The sequence below is a fragment of the Carcharhinus amblyrhynchos genome, chromosome 33, assembly GCF_965287045.1.
Source record: "Carcharhinus amblyrhynchos chromosome 33, sCarAmb.v2.hapA, whole genome shotgun sequence".
Lineage (NCBI taxonomy): Eukaryota > Metazoa > Chordata > Chondrichthyes > Carcharhiniformes > Carcharhinidae > Carcharhinus > Carcharhinus amblyrhynchos.
The window spans coordinates 3363566-3385657 of record NC_137356.1 but is presented as its reverse complement, the minus strand read 5'-3'; the positions used below and the strand labels follow the sequence as shown (position 1 = coordinate 3385657).

At 42.2% G+C, this 22092-nt stretch overlaps 1 protein-coding gene across 7 annotated transcripts in view; it reads right to left on the bottom strand.

Annotated features, from left to right (window-relative positions):
• Positions 1 to 22092, bottom strand: part of LOC145361110 (voltage-dependent P/Q-type calcium channel subunit alpha-1A-like) — a 649898-nt gene that overhangs the window by 240644 nt on the left and 387162 nt on the right. For all 7 annotated transcript variants that reach the window (XM_080216715.1, XM_080216708.1, XM_080216713.1 and 4 more), the window contains 6 exons: positions 21435 to 21550; positions 15986 to 16042; positions 8738 to 8827; positions 6808 to 7017; positions 6014 to 6126; positions 4850 to 4962 (listed from right to left, as the gene is read on the bottom strand). In XM_080216715.1, the coding sequence (XP_080072841.1) occupies positions 4850 to 4962; positions 6014 to 6126; positions 6808 to 7017; positions 8738 to 8827; positions 15986 to 16042; positions 21435 to 21550 (699 nt within the window). The remainder of the gene's footprint in view (positions 1 to 4849; positions 4963 to 6013; positions 6127 to 6807; positions 7018 to 8737; positions 8828 to 15985; positions 16043 to 21434; positions 21551 to 22092) is intronic.

Below are 22092 nucleotides of genomic sequence, written 5' to 3'. Positions count from 1 at the left end.
CCTGCCATTTAATAAGATCATGACTGATCTGAAGTGAAGTGAATCAGTTCCATGGCGAGCAATCATTGAAGTCCCTCACGTGGATCGTATCTCCCGCCTTGAAGACTCTATCTGGTCTCTGACCATCGTGGCATCTTTTCAGGACTTCTTGTTTAACACAATTTTGCCACCCAAATTTGGAGTTGTCAGGCTAAGCCTAGTCCGAAGGTGGATTGACCCATCAATAGCTCCAACAGGGCTATTTCGTTTGTCATATGCAGCATAGTCCTGAGTTAAAAAGAAAATGTGCAAGCTTTGTTTCCAGGGAATCTGTGGTTTGTTTCTTCATGCCACTTTCAAATGACTAGCCCACTCAGCCAGGCCATTTGAAGACAGGTGGGAGGGTGCCATGCGGATATGCCTCACTCTATTTGTACTCATGAAGGTGTGAAACTCCCTGCTGGTAAATGGGGTCTTGTTGTCTGTTATGAGAATCTTGAGTATGCCATGCATACTGAAGGATTGACGAAGTTTCTCTATGGTACTATAAGATGTTGATACACATCAATCCATATTGAATGGGCATCAATGAGGATTAAAACCCTGGAGTCCATAAATGGCTTTTTGCAAAGTCAGCATGTACTCACACCCAAAGTCTCCACGGACATTCCCAATGGTACAACAAGGCTGCTGGTGGGGCTTTCTGGTTTTCTGGCAAGTTTTGCACTGCTTGACCAGGTTTTCAATATCAGTTTTTAAAAGAAATTTTTTTTAGTATCAAAAGTAGGCTTACATCAATTAAGACTGCAATGAAGCTGCTGTGAAAATCCCTTAGTTGCCACACTCTGGTGCTGTTTGGGTACACTGAGGGAGAAATTAGCATGCCCAATGCTAATGATACTAGGCTGATACCGGAGTTGAGGGGGTTGGACTATGAAGAGAGACTAAACAGACTGGGTCTGTACTCGTTGGAGTTTAGAAGGATGAGGGGGGAATGAGGGGGGATCTTATAGAGACGTATAAGATAATGAAAGGGATGGATAGGGTAGGGGTAGAGAGATTCTTCCTGTTTAGAAAGGACAGCAGGACTAGAGGGCACAGCCTCAAGATAAGGGGGGGCGGGTGCAGTTTAGAACGGAGTTGAGGAGGAACTTCTTCACTCAAAGGGTGGTGAGTCTCTGGAATTCTCTGCCCGTTGAAGTGGTGGAGGCTACCTCGCTAAATATATTTAAGTCACAGGTAGATAGGTTTTTGACAGACAAGGGAATTAAGGGTTATGGGAAGAAAGCAGGAAAGTGGAACTGATCCACTTCAGATCAGCCATGATCTTATTGAATGGTGGGGCAGGCTCGAAGGACTAGATGGCCTACTCCTGCTCCTATTTCTTATGTTCTTATGTTCAATGCACCTAACCAGCACGTCTTTTGGACTGTGGGAGGAAACTGGAGCACAGAGAAAAAACCCATGCAGATACAGGGAGAACATGCAGACTCCATACCAACAGCGACCCAAGCTGGGAATTGAACCCAGGTCCCAGGCACAGTGGGGCAGCAGTGCTAACTATTGTGCCAATGTGCCATTGGTGTCTATGCTAGGCTACCAGACATAGCTCTTTGTGAGTATTTTCATCCTGGAAATTCCTGAGTAGCCATTGTGCAATTCTTGAAGTATTGGTCACTGGTCTGGACACACGATAATCATCCGGGTTCCCCACAAGGTGATGCCATCTTCTATATCAAACTCCTGATATTTAGAGAGATAGAGTTTCTAATCCTCCATAGGACGCCTCTGTGGTTCACCACTTAGGACAACGCAACAAAGATCGGCCAACATAGGATCCTTTTGGGTCAATGCCTAAATCTTCTCGGTGAATACTGGCACAGTGTCCGTGAAATTCAGAGTCACAATGGCTTCATCAATCTCGAGGAGAAGGTGGGCTGATGGGTAGCAGCAAGTGGCTCAAGGCATCGGTGTTGGCTATACGTTTCCCTAGACAGTGTTCTAAAATCTATGCTTAGGCACTTAATGTAAGTGTCCAGCATTGGATCCGGGCTTGCCTTCCTTGAAGAGGCCCAGCAGAAGTTATGATTGGTTACTATGGTGAAATGCCGATCGTAGATGCAGTGATGGTAATCTTTCACCGCAAACACCATGGCTAAACCTTCTTTTTTGATGCAGGCATACTTCCTCCCTGCATCCACCAGGGTTTGTGTCTATGTAAGGATTATAAGTTGACAGTCAACAGCCTCTCACTTAAATAGATACCCAATGCCATGCATAGAAGAATTGTACACAAAGCTGGGTGGTGATCACATATTTTCCAAATTGACATAAGCCACTTCTACTTCCAACTGGAGCTTGAGTTGCAATCCAGGAAGTATGTTAACATAAATACTCAAGAAGGGCTGTATGAGTACGTGATTGAATATTCTGTCCCATTGTCCCAATGGTACGATAATACTGCTCCTATCCTACAGGGGAGGCATCGGTTGCAGGCTACAATGAATGGTCTCAGGAGGTCATAATGGGCTGATGCATTTGTTGACAGCAATTGTTGTTTGCTGTTGCAAAGGCTTTCTCTTGTTGCATTTGCCACAACCATTTCTGACTTTTTAAAAAACAGTACATGGAGGAGTGTCAGCAGGGTAGCCAAGTTTGTATGAATTGCACTTGGTAATTCGTGGGACCTGGAAAAGACTTCAACTTGGCTGTGTTCCTTGAAGTTGGAACCCATTTTATGGTTTTCACCTTCTCTTCGACAGTGTGTAATCAATCCTTCTCAGCTCTACACCCAGGCTATATCACCTTGTTGACCTAGAAGATACAGTTTTCACTTTTCAATCGAATGCCAGCATCATAAAAACAGTGCAAGACCTCTTCCAAACTCTCCAAATGTTCCTTTGCAGTAGCTCCTGAGATTAAAACATCATCCAAGTAGAATGCCACTCTAGGCACCCCTAGCTGAAGAGGGGAAGCCAATGTACTCATACAGCCCTTTATGAGTATTTATGTTAACATACTTCCTGGATTGCACCTCAAGATCCAGTTTGGAGGTAAGCCTGGCATATGTCCAATTTGGAAAATACGTGACCACCTTTGCGTCCAATTCTTTGCTTTGTGTACAATTCTTCTATGCATGGCAGTAGATATCTGTTTAAGTGGGAGGATCTGTTGACTGTCAACTTATAACCCTTACAGAGACAGACCAAACTGTCAGGTTTTAAAACTGGAGCTACTGGAGCAGCCAATTTAGGAAATTGTGCTGGGCGTATAATGCCAAGTTCCTCTAGCCATTCCAATTCAGCCTCTACTTTGGCACATAGGACATAGGGGACCAGTCATATGTGATTCCACATACTAAATGATCCTTTAACATTTTCGGAAGTGCTGGCCCGTACTCACAATTTTCTGCTAATTTCCACAGTCTCAAAATGAATTCAGAGAATGGTTCCTCAGGGAGTTTATTCGCCGCATTGAACCTGTAGCGTTGAAATATAACAGATGGTTTAGGGTTGTATTAGTCCGATATCATACCAATTCGTTGAAAGATTTTGAATCTGGGGCTGCTGGTCGGTTAAACATTTTATAATGCTGAAAGTCGGGGCCCCACAAACAGTTAGGAGGGTGACTTTTTCCGCTTGTCCCCTTCTATCCATTTACCAGGAAGAAATAACTTCTTTTGGCGTGCTGGGGCCAATCCTCCACACCCGCATCATAAGGTGCCAGTTTTCCAAACAGCAGCATATTCAGTATCTCCCTTTTGCTGTCTTACCAGGTTCACTCAAAAGCAAGGCTGTCCAAAACTTTTCTTGCTCTTCATCGCCAATGTAATAACTCAGGAAGCCCAACTGGAAAGGAACATTGTTTATTTACAGTAAAACCACTATTGTGGTATACAAACACTAGTCCCTGACTGGGACAAGTCATTCTGCAGACCCAGTCCTGGGTCTGCCTTATAAAATGCTTAGGTAATGAGTTCCAGTGGGCAAGCCATTGCCGACAATGAGCCCAACAGGGAAATCAATCAGTGATTTCCCATGGTTCTCATGGACGTTATCGCAGAAGATGTTCTGATATTGTCATTACTCAAGGATTTGTGCACTGTTGGCATGAAACCACAATGAAATGTTCTGTGTGCACATATGGATGCAGTTTGTTTGGACCAGCTTGTTCATCCATATATGGTAAAGTAATCAGCATATATTCAATCCAGCTTGTGGCATTCACAATCAAAAGGAGTGGCAATCTGCTGCAAGTCCTCTGCCAGCACCATTTTAAAACTGGTCACCAATGAGGGATACGATAGGATGCAAATCAAGCTCAGTTAGTACTGGAGATTGAGATGCATTTTTCATTTTAGGCATCTAGGTGTCTGAGGTCAGATGGAATATGGTTAGATACAGAATAAAGCTCTATCCACACTGCTTCAATGAATACATCACAATCACATTGTCAGATAAATTCCCCCATTGCACAAGTATACAATGTTTCCATTTCCACCTCAAGAATAGTGTGGGCTCTCAATGAGATTGCCAATTCGGGACAGTTTTATACCTTGGGTCCTCAATCACCAGAACTGAACTGAGACACAAACAAACTAGGCTCATGTAGGATCTGCACAGATGAAAGAGAGAGAGAGATTGCATTTCCATTAGTATGAAATGATTCTTGGCCTGGCCGCAGGTAGAAGCACCAATTCTGAATAGTTCATCTGAACTTACTGTCAATCAATTTACCCTATCCTATTTGTAAAAGATCTAGCCAAAGTAATTAGGGAACCAAGAACAGTGTACATCAATAATCTCAGTACAGTCTGGAGTACGTGAACAGCAAAGTATCAGCCAAATGATGGAGAACAGGGCAAACTTACTTTGTAACTTTGAATATTCGAAGTAACCTGAGTGCCCGTAAAACACTGATGCCAAAAGAGGTACCTGGCTTAACAGCAGCCCAGAAAACTTCAAAAATACTGCCGATAATAACCTGAAACGAGAAGAGAGATTCACTTACCATTCATTAGACAGAGAGAAAAAAAACTAGGTATACTGGAAATCTCAAATAGAACACAGAACATTGGGAATAAACAACAGCTCAGTCAGTGTCTAAATGAGAAAAGGCTAGCAATTCTAGTGGCACCCTTCATGAGATGATTTTGATTCAGGGTCCTCATCAATGGTCATACCCAAACCAGTAACCCAACTTTCTTTCCAGATTTACTCACAGAAGTGGAATAGAGGGAAAAAGAATGAAGTGATCACTACCTAATGTATCTAACTGGAAAGGTGCACATATGAACTAAAATAGAAAATGCTGGAAAAACTCAACAGGTTTTGCAGTATCTGTAGACCAGAGTTCACTGAAGAAGTCACACAGACTCAAAACATTATTCTGTTTTTCTCTCCACAGATGCTGCCAGACCTGCTGAGTTTTTGCAGAATTTTCTGTTTTATTTCAGATTTCCAGCATCTGCAGTATTTTGTCTTTTCCATACATCATATTTTTAATGTAACCTCTCCACAAATGAAGTCTGCTAACACTGTGAACAAGTTTATGAAGGTTTACTTCACTGGTTTTTCCTTTTAAACATTTGTGTTTGACTACAACTAGAAGAAATCTTCATGAGTACGTTAAGAATGTTTTCATTCAGCAACCAAAACAATTCTTCTCAGACTCATCACATTCAGATCTTACTACAGGAAGAATATCCATGACTGACTTCTCCATTCTTTAACACAAGAACTGATCAGTTCAGGAATAAACCCCATTTTTATCAAATTAACCAATATGACATTCGCCTTCCTGTCCTGAGCATGCTGGCATACTCTAGGATATAGTTTCCAGACACCAGAGGATAACAGACCTCATTCTTTGTGAGCCCATATAGTGAGGTCAGCTAAATTAGCACAGGGAAGACACTGGATCCAGGTCTTTCCTGGTTGATGCCTCAGCTAAACACACTGCAGCGTATTGACCAACAATACATCAAAATCCCAAAAATAAAATACTCAGAATAAAATTGTTACACGTCACTTACCGCACAATCAAAACAGTTGAAAGAAGAATGAAAGTAAGGCCTTGTCCCAAGCCCATACATTTTTATAAACATTTCTGACATAAAGAGTGCTAAGAAAATGAATTCTGCATAGTCTGAAAATGGAGGGAAAAATAACAGTCAGTTAACAATGGGATACAGAGCCTAAACAATGACAAAGAAGCATAATACAACAAGTTTACACTGGCTTTTTCCAATAAAAATAGGGATAAATGATATTGTACATGCAAGTTGCAGGATTATTTAATACATATAAATAGTACTGTTACTTTATAGCATATGAGGTTTATTCTACTATAACATACAGGATACATTGTTCCATTATAAAATATACAGGGTGTATTATTCTGTTTTAATATATAGAGGTTTTGCTTTCTCTATGATAACACGAGCAGGGTGTGCTATTCCTGCAGGATTTAGCAAAGCGCTGTGTACAATTAGCCTATAATCAGGCAGCAGCCAGCCTCATTAAAATAACACCAATCTGAGTGCCCCGCAACCTCTTTAAATGGCATGTCACAAGAGGTCTAAAAAAAAATTTCACAACATCAAATTAATGGCCTAACACATACATTTACATAATTATAATGAGCATTATAAATAGCCATTCAAATAAGACAGTGCTTTAAGGATCAAAGTCTCTGAAATAGGCATAGCTGACATTTTAAAAAAAACCTAGCACCCTCTTGATCTGCATCTAAGTCACAAACAGTCTGACCCATGCATCACCCTCACTTAATATACAACATGTATGAATGACCTGCTGAGACACTCACAGAGGAAGTCAGAGAGCCAGTCTGGCTGCTTGTAGTGTACAATTGCAACACACAAGGTGTTGAGTGCTACCAGACTAAGGACAGTCCAGTAAAAGGCCTGAGTTTTCACTACCCGTCGGACGAAGAAGCGAAACCGTCTTTCCTTCTTACGGAAAAATGAAGAACCCTCAAGTTTGGCACTTTTAATACTTGCTCTTGTAAATGGAGATCCTGCTCCAGGAGAAAATGACAGACAATCAATTAATAGAAAGATCTGATTAGTGTACTGATTATCATTTCTGACTGCGTCCACTCTCTGGTTTTCTCTTCTTTTCTCTGCTGAAGTTGGTGCCTTGCGTTGAAGTATATTGTGGTGAGGACCTCACAATTAAGTCCAATTCTATCCTCACACTAAGTCCCCAAACTCTGCAGATTTCTGTAGCAATTAAGAGCAATAATTCTGGATGATTTCCTGCCCCTCCTTTTGCAGTCACATGGAATCTAAACTGCAACACCCTGAATTAGATCAGTGAATTTGGCAATAATCAGTTGTGGAACTTTAGATCTTCTAGTACGTAAGGCTCAGTGTTATACCAAATGATGCACTTAAACAACCAAGTCGTTCAGGAAGCCAAGACCATGATGGTTGCAACAAGAAAAATGTTTGATTTCAACTAATATTTGTGTAGTTCAAGAACGTTAGTCGCTATGCTGCTATGTCACTTGACATGACAGTGAGATGAGATGCGAGAACTCTACACAATACTCCAAGTGAGGTCCCACCAAGGCTCTACACAGCCACAGCAAGGCATCTTTACTCCTGCACTTAAATCCCCTGGCAATGAATGACAATGAACCATTCATTTTCCTAATTGTTTGCTGCACCTGCATGGTAGCTTTCAGTGGCTCATGAACAAGGACACCTTTTGGACATCAACACTTTATGAAAACTTAAAATTTAGGAACATAGGAACAGGGGTAACCCATGCAGCCTACTCATCATTCACTTAGATCATGGTTGATCATCAACTCAATCCCACTTACCCATAGTATCCCCTATCTTTTTAATTAGCATCTAGATATCTATTTATTTCTGTCTTGAATATGCTCAATGACTTGGATTTCACAGCCCTCAGAAACTCTTTCTTACCTCAGTCTTAAGTGACCTGCCCCTGATTGAGAGACTGTTTTTAGGTTCTAGATTCACCAGCCAGAGGAAACCTCCCATCTATATCCAGCCTGTCACACCCTGTAAGAATTTTATAAGTTTCAATGAGATCAACTCTCATTCTTTGAAACTCTAGAGAATACGGGCCTAGTCTCATCAATATTTCCTCAGGAGACAAGCCTGTCACCCAGGGATTAATCTGGTGAACCTCTGTTGTACACCCTCTGCGGCAAGTACATCTCTTCTCAGCTAAGGAGACCAAAACTCTACACAATATCCCAAATGAGACCTCACCAAGGCTCTATATAATCGCAGCAAGGCATCTTTACTCCTGTACTTAAATTCCCTTGCAATGAAGGCAAATGGACCATTCACCTCTGAACTACTTGCTGTGCCTGCATGCTAGCTTTCAGTGACTCATGAACTAGGACACTTTTTGGACATCAACACTTTTTTTTGAAAACTTAAAATTGATCAGAAAGGGACTATCCAATTAGAATAGAAAGTGTCTGTAGTTTAAGCCGCCCTCCAGTATCTCATCTGTTTGCTATCTGTGAGTCTAAAGAACAAGCAGCTCTGTTCCAGAAAGATGGTTCAGCCTCTCCTGCTGCTATTCTTGAGATCAGCTCAACTTGATACACACTCAGAATCAAATCTATAACTTTAATTGCTGACCATTCAATTCCACAGGGCCATTTGGGAAATTCAAAATATTTTTTACATTGTTTGTCACATCTCCTATTGCAATTTGGCACTGACAGCAGCACTACGCAAAACACTCACCAACAGAGGAGATGTCTGCAAGATGATCTTCTCCCTCTTCAGGATTCAATAAATCGGTTTTACTCTTTTTTATTGTTCCTCTCCTCATTGCTGGAAATAAGACAAAAGTCAGATGAAGAGCGAGAAAATGGATGAGTTGGTGTGGAGAGTCTTAATTCTTCCCAAGAGAAACCCAACTCTTAAAAGAAGGAAATAAGTTTTTCAAAGTAATGAGTTTCAAATTTTCTTTATCGGGCCTTTCTGCAAAGATTGGCATACTAACAGTGATCTCCAGTGAAGATGTACTCCCAGAGGCTTCTTAAGTTGAACAAAGAAACTTTATTTATAAGGTTACTTCATTAGCTACATGCTTGAGATAGTCCACAGTATACTTTTTCTAACTAGGTAAGTTCCTCCCAATAGAGAGATTCCCCACGTTAGCTGCTAAGCAGTGATCTTTACCCAATAAGGCTGGCCCTAAAGTGACAATCATCACAACCCTCCACTTAACTTCTTTTTAAAATCTTCATTCCCAAATTACAGGTGAATAGAAAACACGATAAAAATCTGAGAAATAATTACATTTGTATTTGCTCCTGAATTCTAATTAGACATTATACACATAGGTTCAATAATTAGAAATCAAGTGTTTGAGAAGATTTTCTGCTTCTTGCAGTACAGCATAATTCTATAGTTTGAGATGCTTCTACAGGATCAACATTTACAGAAACTGTAATAACGGGTACCACTTTTAGCACAGGCAGTCCATTACTATTTGTTTCTATGGATGTGTTACATCTATAACAGGTCGATCAGGTACTTCACTGCTTCTGGGGTTGGAAACATTTAGTGATGGCAACAATGGCTGCTTGAGGATCTCTCTATTCTTCAAGTGGTTCACATGTTTACAAATGATCTGTTCCTCCATGTCTATTGGAATGAAAGGGGTCCAGTCTCAGAGATAATCATTTCTGGGATGCAACTTTGTGTACTGCCAAAGTTTTTCACGTATATGATTTCATCTACTGTACATTTCCATGCTCAGCTATGTGAATCATGTCTGGTTTTCTAATTGAAACCTTGGCTGGTCTCTACCCCACACTGGCAAATTCAGACACACAAGGCTTAGTCTCATTCTGATGTTTCATTAGCAGATCTGCTGGTGGAATTCCCATTGTTGCATGTGGTGTGGCAACAAGTAGCTAATAAGGAACGTGAAACTTTGGTTTCCAAGATTCCTCCTGACAGTTTCTTTGACAGTCAGACTTGAAAGTTTGGACAGCTCTCTCAGCTAGTCCACTTGATGCAGGGTGGTAAGATGCAATACTAACGTGTTTAACATCGTTGAGACTGGTGACGCTTTAAAATTCAGCATTTGTGAATATGATTCCACTGTCTGATAAAATGACTTTGGATAATCTGAGAGTTGAAAAGCACTGGCATAACCTTTTAATAGGTAGCATGCAATGTAGGTGACTTCAATTCAAAGATCTCCATCCATTAGAATGTGCATTGATCATGAGCAAAAACTTGTGTCCCAAATTGGACTAATCCAGTCAATGTGGATCCATAACCCATGGCTGGCCAAGCAATTCCCAAGGATGTAGTGGGGCTTCAGTTGACAACTTTTGTTTCAGTTGGCAGTATTGACAGTTTGATTAGCTTTTTGATATCTGCATCAATGCCAAGCCATCACATATGACCCTTGGCAAACATCTTCATCTTTGGGAAACTAAGATTAGCGCTGTGTAATTCAGTTAGGAGCACCTCTCTGCTGGTCCAGGAACTCTTCTCCCATCCTGAGTATGATGCCATCCTTACAACTCAATTCATTTTTGCAGGTAAAAAATGGTTTTATTTTCTAAAAACTGGCTCATTTATCCATTCTGTTAGTATCTTGCCTCACACCTTGGACGGAAGTAGCTCTCGACTGATCAGATTTCTAATCTGCTTTGTGCAGATGGCAATGCGGCCAAAATATTTAATGCCAAGATGGTTTCTTGAGGTACAGGAATGCATGTGGCACTTTATACAAATGTAAGCAGCTAACAGTAATCACATTCGCTATGTGTATTCCAGGCTGAAAGTATATTTGCAAGTGGACAGAATTAACATCCATCTCTGAATTCATGCTGAAGCTTTCAGCAGGATAGCCTTTTCCTGTGGTTTGTGATCAGAAATGATGGTAAAGTGTCTACCACGTAAATTCTGGTAGGATTTTTTGATGCCAAAGGTTATTGATAGTCCTTCCTTCTCAATTAATGAATACGCTCTTATGGTCATTGAGAAGGTTCTGTTCACATACCCTATTGGTCTTTCAGAGCCATCATTCATCTCATAAGACAACATCATATCAATGTCACATGGAGAGGCGCCACATGTCAATATTAGTTCTTTAAATGGATCAAAGTGCACTAAGAGGTTTGAGGAATGCAGGAGTTGTTTCACTCTGTTGAATATCTCCTCCTGGGAAGCCTTCCTCTAGACCAATGATGATGTTTCTTTAGCAGAACATGCGAGGGGGCCAGGGCAGTCGATAAGTTGGGTAAAAATGTCCATAGTAGCTTATCATCCCAAAAAACAATTTGAGTTTAGATATGTTCGTGGGGGAAGGCGTCTCCTTTATCACTTTGACCTATTCTTCCTTGGGGTATGACCCTTATGCATCTACATGGTGCCCCAGGTAGGTCACCTTAGTGGCTTGAAAGATCCACTTCTCTTTCTTGAGGGAAACTCCAGCTCTCTGAAACCTCTTTAGCACCTCTAAGTTTGCTAGATGCTTGGCCTCTGTTGATTTAATTATAAGGACATCATCAAGGTATATTACAACCATGGTGGCTCCTGTAGCACACTCTCCATCATCCTTTGCCAAAAGACAGATGCGTAAACTGGAATAGGCCTTTGTGTGTGTTCATTGTGACATATCCAAGAAAATGTTATCTAATTTGAGTTGCTGATATGCATGACTTATATTCAGATTGGCCTCCTGCCAGGTTTGCACGCAGGTCTTCAATTCTTAGCATTGGCTACTTATCCAGCTTGGCTGCCTGATTAACTGTTAGCTTATAATTATGGGATGGAAACATCGGACTGAATCAGTTGGAAGATACCTAGCTGTTCCAGCCTGTTTAATTCGGTCACCATTTCTTCTTGCCAGGCATATGGTACTGGTCTTGCCCTAAAGAATTATGCCTGCAAACCTTTGATTTTGCCTAATTTGTCATGGAAGACATTATCACATTTTCTTAACAATTCTGGCAGTCTCCTCGCCCACGCTTGAAAGATCCAGGACTAACTTAGTTTGATTTCTTTAAGCCAATCATGGCCAAATGACACGATCCTTTGCTTGTCACAATTATTATCAGACAACATGGTGGCAAGCACTGCTGTTTCACAGCGCCAGGAACCCGGGACAGCTGCAACCCTTGGTCACCGTGCAAAATTTGCACGTTCTTCCTGTGTCTGTGTGGGTTAAGTCCAAAAGGCGCGCTGGTTATGTCACTGGTCATGTAAATTCTCCCTCAGTGTACCCACTACAAGCGCTAGTGTGGTGACTTGGGGATTTTCACAGTAATTCAGTTGCAGTGTTGAAAAAAGCTAAACAATGCTGCCAAAAGCTCACAATAGCAACAGTGCTATTGTGGTGCCTTTTACTATGATGACTTTTGCCGCATATGTCTTCAACTTGGCGCAAGTGCTTTCCAAGTTCTATAGTTGGACACCCTCTCTCAGGTACTGAAATATGTTCTCACTCATCACAGTAGCCGATGTCCCTGTATACACTACCATAGTTAAATGTTTCCCATTTACGTCAAGCATTACAGTAGCAGGTTCTGGCTTGACTGCTTTAAGGTTAAAAAGAGAGCAAATTTCAGAATCAACAGTGACAGGCTCTTTCATTCTGTGTGCTTGTAAAATCTTGGCTGATGGGTTACTCGGCAGTTTAGACTTTGCCCTGTGCTGTTTTGTCAAATGTCCTCTTCTGTGACAATAACAACACTTAGTCTCATAAACCTAAATGATTCAGAAGTGTGGTTATTTCCACATCAGTAGCATTTTACCTTAAAAATCATTGACTGATTGCCTATGCTATATCTTTTTGTTCTGTGGGCGGATGGAAATGTTTCCCGCTTGGCAGCTGCTTCAGTAGTTTTGGTGCCACACCTGGCTGCAAGTTGCCACCCTAATTGGGAAACAGTACCATGTTGTGTGCTCTGCAGCTCCTGTGAACCTTTTTCAGCGCTTTCTGAGGCCAGCATTATCTTCATTACCCGCCCAGCTAGCAATCGGCACTGTATAGCGTCGTTGCTCACACCACAAACTAACCACAGCATGTCATTTAGGGTCGCTCCAAAATCAGAATGCTCTGATAATTGATTAGCTTTAACAATATAAGTCACAATCAACCAGCCGGGCTCTCACCTCTGAATTAAATTTGAATCTCTGTATTATGACTGATAGTTTGAGCTGAAAATTATCCTTCACTAAATCTTCAAGCTCATTGAATGACTGAGTTGTGCACACTTAGGCTGTGAGACCATGAATAAGATTGTAGGCCTGACTTCTACAGATGCTCAGCAGAATTGCTTTATGCTTTGCCTCCTCCTCTATTTTGTTTGCCTGGAAACAAAACCCCAAGGCGCTCGATATTTTGACTCCAATCCTCCATGGGGGAGTCCAATGGATCTATTTACCTGAGGAGAGGAATTCCGGTGAGTATATTTTTTGTTGTTTTCCTTTAGTCTTCATTTAAAACACAATACTCACAGATGTAGTGCTAGAGGCAGTGGCAGGATCATTTAATCTCATCACCAGATGTGAAGATGTACTCCCAGAGACGACTTAAGTTGAACAAATGGACTTTATTTATACGGTTGCTTCATTAACTGCATGCTTCAAGCTAGTTTATAGTACACTCTTTCTAACCTGGAAAATTCCTCCTCATAGAAAGATTTCCCACCTTAGGTGTTGATTGGTTACTCAAACCATGTGACCCTTAATCAGTAAGGCTGGTCTTAAAGTAACAATTGCCACACCACTGTAAATACACTTTTGGGACCCTTCAGAGATTTCGTATAGTCTAAGGGACTCCTTGAAAAACGAATACCTATCAGAGATTTCCTGCAAAAACTGACATACTGTGAGGGGCTTTCTGCAAATCTGACGCATTCCAAGGAACACTCTACAAGTTACTCTTACATTGCCAGAGTCTGTCTGCAAATAATGACACACTCCCAGGGACTTTCTGCAAATACTGACACGCTCTCTGGGACTATCTGTAAAGAGGAACATAGGAATTAGGAGCAGAAGTAGGCAAATTCAACCCAATCAATCAGATCATGACTGATCTCTCCGTGGTCTCAAATCCACCTCCCCACCTATTCCCCATATCCCTCTTTCCCTTTTTTAAAATTAGAAATATGTCTATCTCCCTCTTGAAGCCATTCAACGATTCAGAATCCACCGTGCTATGGGTTAGCGAGTTCCACAAATTCAGCACCTCTGCAAGAAGCAGTTCCTCTTCATTTCAGTTTTAAATCTCAACCTATCCCTGTGATTGCCCCATAAGAGGAAACATTTGGTCTACACTTACTTCATCAATCCCTTTTAAAATTTTATATACCTTAGTCAGATTGCTTCTCCTCCGTTTAAACTCCAGCGAGTACAAGCCCAAACTGTTTAAGCTCCCCTTATATGTCAACTCTTTCATCCCCAGAAACAATCTGGTGACCCTCCTCAGAACTGTCTCTAATGCCACCATGTCCTTCCTCAAATAAGGAGACCAAAACTGGGCATAATACTCTTGATAAAAGCAAATTTTCCAGCGTTTTCTCTTTGGTTTCACAATGTTCTATATGTGGTCTCACCAAAGCCCTATACAACTGCAGTAACATTTCTCCACTTTTATACTCCAGTCCTTTTGCAATAAATGGCAACATCTTATTTGTCTTCCAAAAGAGAAAATGCTGAAAAATCTCAGCAGGTCGGGCAGCATCTGTAAGGAGAGAAAAGAGCTGATGTTTCAAGTCCGGACAATCCTGAGGTGCTTTGACAAAAGGTCGTCTGGACTTGAAACGTCAGCTCATTTCTCTCCTGACAGGTGCTGCCCGATCTGCTGAGATTTTCCAGCATTCTCTCTTTTGGTTTCAGATTCCAGCATCCGCAGTAATTTGCTTTTTTTATTACATACTGCACTTCCTGCAATTCATGAACATAGACAGCCAGATCCCTCTGCCTGGATGCATTTTGAATCTGCTTTCCATTTAGGTAATAATTTGCCTTTCTATTTTTTTCTGCCCAATGGATAACCTCACACTTATCCACATTAAACTCCATGTGCCAAATTTTGATCTCATCTCCTAGCCTAACTGCATCCGTCTGTAGAATCTTTATATACTCTTCACTGCCCGCTTTCCCATGTATTTTAGTATCATCTGCAAACTTTGCTGTTCCACTCTGTCCCTGCTTGCGGATCATTTAACAGCTGAGGTCCAAGGACTGACCCGACGGCACCTCGCTAGTTACATTTCAACAGCCAGAGAAGGACCCATTTATCCTGACCCTCTGCTTTCTGGCAATCAGCCAATCCTCAATCCAATCTAGTACTCTACCCCCAATCCCCTGTGATCTCACCTTCTGGATCAATTTTTTTATGTGACATCTTATCAAACACCTTCCGGAAGTCTAGATATACCACATCTACAGGCTCCCCACTATCCGCCTTGCTGGTTACGTCCTCAAAGAACTCAAGCAAGTCTGTCAAGCATGACTTTCCCTTCATAAAACCAATATTGACACACTCCCAGGGACACTCTACAAGTTACTCATACATTCTCAGAGTCTGTGTGCAAATACTGACATTCCCAAGGACTCTCTGCAAATAACACACTCCCAGGAACCTTCCAAGTTTCATTGAGAGTATATTAGTTTTTGAGAAAGAGAGTCCCTGAGTATTCTGACAGTGTCTTTGGGATCTCATAATCATTAACACAATCCCAAAGACACCCAGTTCTAACTTTCCCAGCCAATTTTGCATTGTGTATAAGGACTCAACTAGCTTGTGCATTTCAGGTCTACATAATGGCTAAAGAGAAAGTAACCCAGGCTTGGGATTGTATTTTTCTGGCACAAAACTATACTTAAGTATGCTTCATCTGATCTGGGAATGTTTCAGGCAAGCAGTGGGAGCTGAGTATAACCCTTCAAAATATTAATTATTATTCAAATAGTTTCCAGCTTTGCTAACTGAAGAGGCTTAAAAAGTCTTACCATCAAAGGGTGACTTCTCCTCAGTGTCAGTCTCCTCCTCTGCCAATATCACTTCCTCTGCATGAAATGAATAGTCAAATAACAGGAAAAAAAATGGGAATATGACGAAAGACTCTGCAATTAATTAGCACTGTAAAATATTTCTTAAAACATATATGCCTTACATATACATAAAACAGATTTGCTGTAAAGATTTATTCAAGTTCTGGAAAGTTTGATATGGAGAATTAATTATGCACTATCTTCAAAGAGTGTTCCCCCCCCCCCCCCCCCCCCCACGTTAACTACTGTACCTGTCAAAATGTTAATCAGTTGTGAGGCTCAGTAATTCCTACCAACTACTGCTGAAGGTGGAGCCACCAGCAAAATTATTGTATGATCAAAGTTGCACCATAGCTTTGGTCTGTCCATATACTTTACCCCAATCGAATAAGCTAATTGTCATATTTAATTCAACGGTACTTACAACACCGTAAGTTGGGCTTTTCACAGGCACTGCCCAACCAAACAGCATTCAGTTCCTACTGCTCACAAGTTAATGATAATGCTTTATTTCTGTCTCACTGTCCCAATTTATTCTCCTCCACTTCCGTGTGAGTTGAAAAATAATTTAGACCAGTGGTTAGACTTGTGTGAATTACTGCAAGGTCTTCTCTTGTAACTTCATCTATAAATACACCATTAACCACGTTTCTGTTTCCACAGATGGTGCCTGATCTGTTAAGTATTTCCAGCATTTTCTGTACATGCTACAAACACATTATTCCCTGCTGGAAATATTCAGACTTCCCTTCTAATTTTAACATCATGCTGATTTTCAATCAACTTTATCTTCAGGTTTTTGAAAGCTACAAATCAGCAGGTTTTTGGAAGAGAATAATCCCAATTTCCTTTCACCCTGAAACAGATTGTGTTTAAGATGCATATGCACAGTCTCAGAGTCTTCATGTGATTTGTCAAATGATTCCTCCATTGCTTCTTTTTTGTAATGTGAAACTACTGTAAACTAACTTGTTGAGAGGGACATAGGAAGGAAGAGTAGGGGGGAAATACGTACGCAGTTCAGGGAGTTGGGAGCCAGGCTGAAGTGTAGGGCCTCCAGGGTGGCAATCTCTGGGCTGCTGCCAGTGCCCAGCAATAGCAGGGATAAGAATAATGAGATCCTGCAGCTGAATGCATGGCTAAGGGATTGGTGCAGGACAAGAGGGTTTTAGTTTTGTTGACCATTGGGAAGTCTTTGCAAAGGAAGGGCACTTGTATAAGAGGGATAAGGAACACTTAAATGGGAAGGGGACACATATTTTAGCTGGGAGGTTGGCTGGAGTGTTTAGGCAGGGTTTAAACTAGTATGGAGGGGGCGGTGGGGAGGAGAGATACAGCTCAGTCACTGGGAGTGAGTTGGAGGTCAGGGTAAGTCTAGTTGATAGGGAAATCCCCCAGGAGAAGGAGGATCCGAGAGGGCCTGAGGGTCTTAGGTGCATCTGTTTTAATGCGAGGAGTGTGACGGGAAAGTCAGATGAACTTAGGGCCTTGATGTTCGCGAGGAATTTAGATGTGGTGGCAGTGACAGAGACGTGGTTAAAGGAGGGGCAGGACTGGCAGCTAAATGTTCCAGGGTATAAGTGTTTTAGGCATGATAGAGGAGGGTTGAAAAGAGGAGGGGGAGTGGCACTCTTAGTTAGGGAGTGGATCACAGCGGTGCAGAGGGAGGATAACATGGAGGGGTTGGACATTGAGTCTTTGTGGGTGGAGTTGAGGAATAGGAAGGGGGCCATTACTATGCTAGGAGTGTACTATAGGCTGCCCAATAGCCCGCAGACAGTGGAAGAGGGTATATGTAGGGACATCTTGGATAAGTGTAGGAAGAATAGGGTTGTTGTAGTGGGAGATTTTAATCTCCCTGGGGTGGATTGGAAGGTGCCTAGAGCTGGGGGGTCTGATGGGGAGGAATTCGTAAGATGTGTACTGGAAGGATCCTTGCAACAGTATGTAGGTAGCCCGACTAGAGAGGGGGGCGATACTTGATTTAGTTCTGGGAAATGAGCCGGGTCAGGTGGTTGAGATTGCGGTAGGCGAACATGTGGCTAATAGTGACCACAACTTCGTCTACTTTAGGATATGAATGGAAAAAGATGACAGCTGTCCTAAGGGGAGGGTGCTAAATTGGGGGAAGGCTAGATACAGCCAGATTAGGCAGGAGCTTAGGGATACAGACTGGGATAGGCTGTTGGAAGGCAAGACCACGTTAGGCATGTGGGAGTCTTTCAAGGGAAACTGCAAAGGGTGCAGGAAAGGCATGTGCCGGTTAGGAGAAAGGATGGGAAAGGTAGGATTAGGGAACCGTGGATTACTAGAGATATAGAAGACCTGGTTAGGAAGAAATGAGAGGCGTATGTCAGGTCTAAGCAGCTGGGAACGGAGAGAGCGTTGGAGGAATACAGAGAGAGTAGGAGGGATCTCAAACGGGGAGTTAGGAGAGCAAAGAAGGGGCATGAGATGGCTTTGGCAGGTAGGGTTAAGGAGAATCCAAAGGCATTTTACTCCTATCTTAAGAACAAAAGGGTGGCTAGGGGTAAAATCGGTCCTCTCAGGGACAGACGTGGGGAATTGTGCTTAGAGGCAGAGGGAATGGGGGAGATCCTGAATGAATACTTTGCGTCGGTATTCACGAAGGAGAGGAGCTTGATGTCTAGTATGGTCATTGAGGGAGCGATAGACCAATTGAAAGATCTATTGATTACGAGGGAAGAAGTGTTAGGGCTTTTAGAGGGCATTAAAACCGATAAATCTCTGGGGCCTGATTGCATTTATCCTAGGCTGCTTAGAGAGGCGAGGGATGAGATTGCTGGGCCTCTGACGCGAATCTTTGTCTCTTCTTTGGACACAGGTGAGGTCCCAGAGGACTGGAGGATAGTGAACATGGTACCGTTGTTTAAAAAGGGTAGGAGGGATAGCCCAGGTAACTATAGGCCAGTGAGCTTAACATCAGTGGTAGGTAAGTTGATGGAGAGGATTCTTAGGGATAGGATGTATGCGCACTTGGAGCGTTGCGATCTGATTAAGGATACGCAGCATGGCTTTGTCAAGGGGAAGTCTTGCCTTACGAATCTGGTAGAATTCTTTGAGGAGGTGACAAAAACAGTTGACGAAGGACGAGCCGTTGATGTCGTCTATATGGATTTCAGTAAGGCGTTTGACAAAGTCCCTCATGGCAGGTTGGTACACAAGAGAAAGCTCATGGGATATGTGGTCAGGTATCTAGATGGGTAGAGAACTGGCTTGCAAAGAGGAGTCAGAGAGTAGTTGTGGAGGGGTCCTTTTCTAGCTGGAGGTCTGTCACTAGTGGTGTGCCACAGGGCTCGGTACTGGGACCTCTTCTCTTTGTAGTGTATATAAATGATTTGGAAGAGGGAGTAGGTGGTGTGATCAGCAAATTTGCTGATGACACCAAGACCACTGGATTGGCGGGCAGTGAGGAGCAGTGTCTGGCAATACAGCGGGATATTGATAGACTGGTTGATTGGGCAGATGCGTGGCAAATGGAGTTTAATCCGGATAAATGTGAGGTGATGCATTTTGGCCGGAATAATGTAGGGGGAAGTTATATGATAAAGGGTAAGCCTGTAAGGAGTATAGAGTCGCAGCGAGACCTGGGGGTGCAAGTGCACAAGTCTTTGAAGGTGGCAGTGCAAGTGGAGAATGTGGTGAAGAAAGCCTATGGTATGTTAGCCTTTATAGGAAGGAGTACAGAATATAAGAGCTGGAGTCTAATGTTGCAGTTGTACAGAATGTTGGTTAGGCCGCATTTGGAGTACTGCGTACAGTTCTGGTCGCCTTACTACCGGAAGGACGTGGAGACTCTGGAGAGAGTGCAGAGGAGGTTTACCAGGATGTTGCCTGGTGTGGAAGAACTGGGGTATGAGGAAAGATTGAAGAAATTGGGGCTCTTTTCCCTTGAAAGACGTCGACTGAGGGGGGATCTAATAGAGGTATAAAAGATTATGAAGGGTATAGATAGAGTAAACAGAGGTAAGCTATTTCCTATAATAGACACGTAGGACAAGGGGCCATGGACTTAAGGTGAGGGGGGAGAGGTACAACACAGATATTAGAGGGAGGTTTTTCACACAGAGGGTAGTGGGGGTATGGAATGCTCTGCCAAGTAAGGTGGTGGAGGCAAACACGCTAGAGTCCTTTAAGAGTAACTCAGACAGGCACATGACTGAGTTGGAGATGGGTGGATATAGGAGAACCTTTTAAATAAGGGTCATTAGCATTGGGGTGTCCCTGGTAATGTAAATGGGTATAGTATGATAATAATGTTTTTTCTCTTTTCATTCACAGGTTTTAAGTCGGTCCACCTCGTGTCCAACGAGGGGCATACACGCGATGGGTCGTACTGGGGCTGCTCTTGGTTGTTCGAGATTGGCCTAGTGCTTCATGTCGTTAGTGTGTGCCTAAACTGGACAAGATACTGGGCAAGACAACAGCTCAGTGACTATCACTGTTTGCTGTGCAGACACATGGATTTGGGCCGGTGTCTGTGGGAGTTTGCGCATTCTCCCCGTGCTTGCGTGGGTTTTCTCCGGGTGCTCCGGTTTCCTCCCACACCCCAAAGATGTGCTGTTAGGCTGATTGGCAGGAATAAATTGTCCCTAAATCAGTTTCCCTCAATCTGGATGGCCATAAAACATTAGACAGGGGTCATGGGTAGAGAGGTGGACTGGTGGTGTTGAGATGGCGGCATGGGCTCGTTGGGCCGAAGGGCCTGTTTCCTGGGCTCATTTTGTTCTTTGTACTTTATACACTGAACAAATTGGTATATTATCTACACAGTAATAACTATGCCAACTATTTAAAGAACTTCCAGATAATTAGACAAGTGGAATCGTACAGCACAAAAGAGGCCATACAGCCCATCAATCCTCTGCTGGCTCATTGAAAGCTATCCAATTAGTTCCACTCCACTGAGTTTTCCTAATTGTCTTGCAATCATCCTTTTCAACTATTTATCCAATTTTCTTTTGAAAATTAACAGTGAATCTGTAGCCACCACCCTTTCAAATCATAGCATCCAGCTATGTATAAGGGAAAAACTTATTAGCCCTCTGGTTCTTTTCCCAATAATATTAAACCTGTCTCCTCTGGTTATTGTCTCTCAGGCCAATGGAAACAATTTCTCCCTATCCACTTGATCAGAACAATTCAAAATATTGAACACCTCCATTAAATTTCCCCTTAGCCTTCACTTAAAAAGTAATTTATAAAGATTTGCAAAATTTCCTTACTTTTGTATCCTCCCACCTCTAGATACAAGACAAGGATCCAATTTGCTTCTTAAACAGCCTTCCTAACTTGACCTATTACCTTTAAATAATACTTGTATGACACTTCATCTTTTGATAAACTCTAGTTCAGCATAGTTGTCTTGTTCGAGTCCCACACTTACCTGCTTTACAAATCCATTCCAGGTAACCATTCAGCTCCCTCTCAATCTGCTGCTGTCTCCTCAATTTTAGGAATGCACGTCTATTTTCCACCCTCTCTCTTTCTTTGGCAAACTCCCTGAAACAAAGATTTTATACGTGTTAGAGTGGTGATACCAGACTTTCCTTAAGGGCCACAATTACTCAAGAGTACTCCCAGAAATTCACAGCACTACATCATAGAAACCTAGAAACCAGGAGGAGGAGTAGGCCATTCAACCCTTTGAAGCTGCTCCGCCATTCATTTTGATCATGGCTGATCATTGAATTCAATAACATGTTCCCCCCTGCCCCCAATCCCTTGATCCATTTAATTCCAAGAGCTCTTTCTAATTTTTTCTTGAAATCAGACAACATTTTGCCTCAAGTACATTCTGTGATAGTGGTTTCCACACATTCACCACCCTCTGGTTGATTAGATTTCTCCTCACCTCAGTTCTAAAACGTTTACCCCTTATCCTCAAACTATGAAATAATATGAAAGTTGTTGCATGAGAATTAGAAGACAAGTGTCTGTCTAGATCACTCTCCAGAAGTGTCAAAAGGCTGGAAATCTAGTACTTATGTAAGCTACTTTGGTTTTTGTGCTACTGATTCTAAAGAAGAGATTCATGTCTGTGG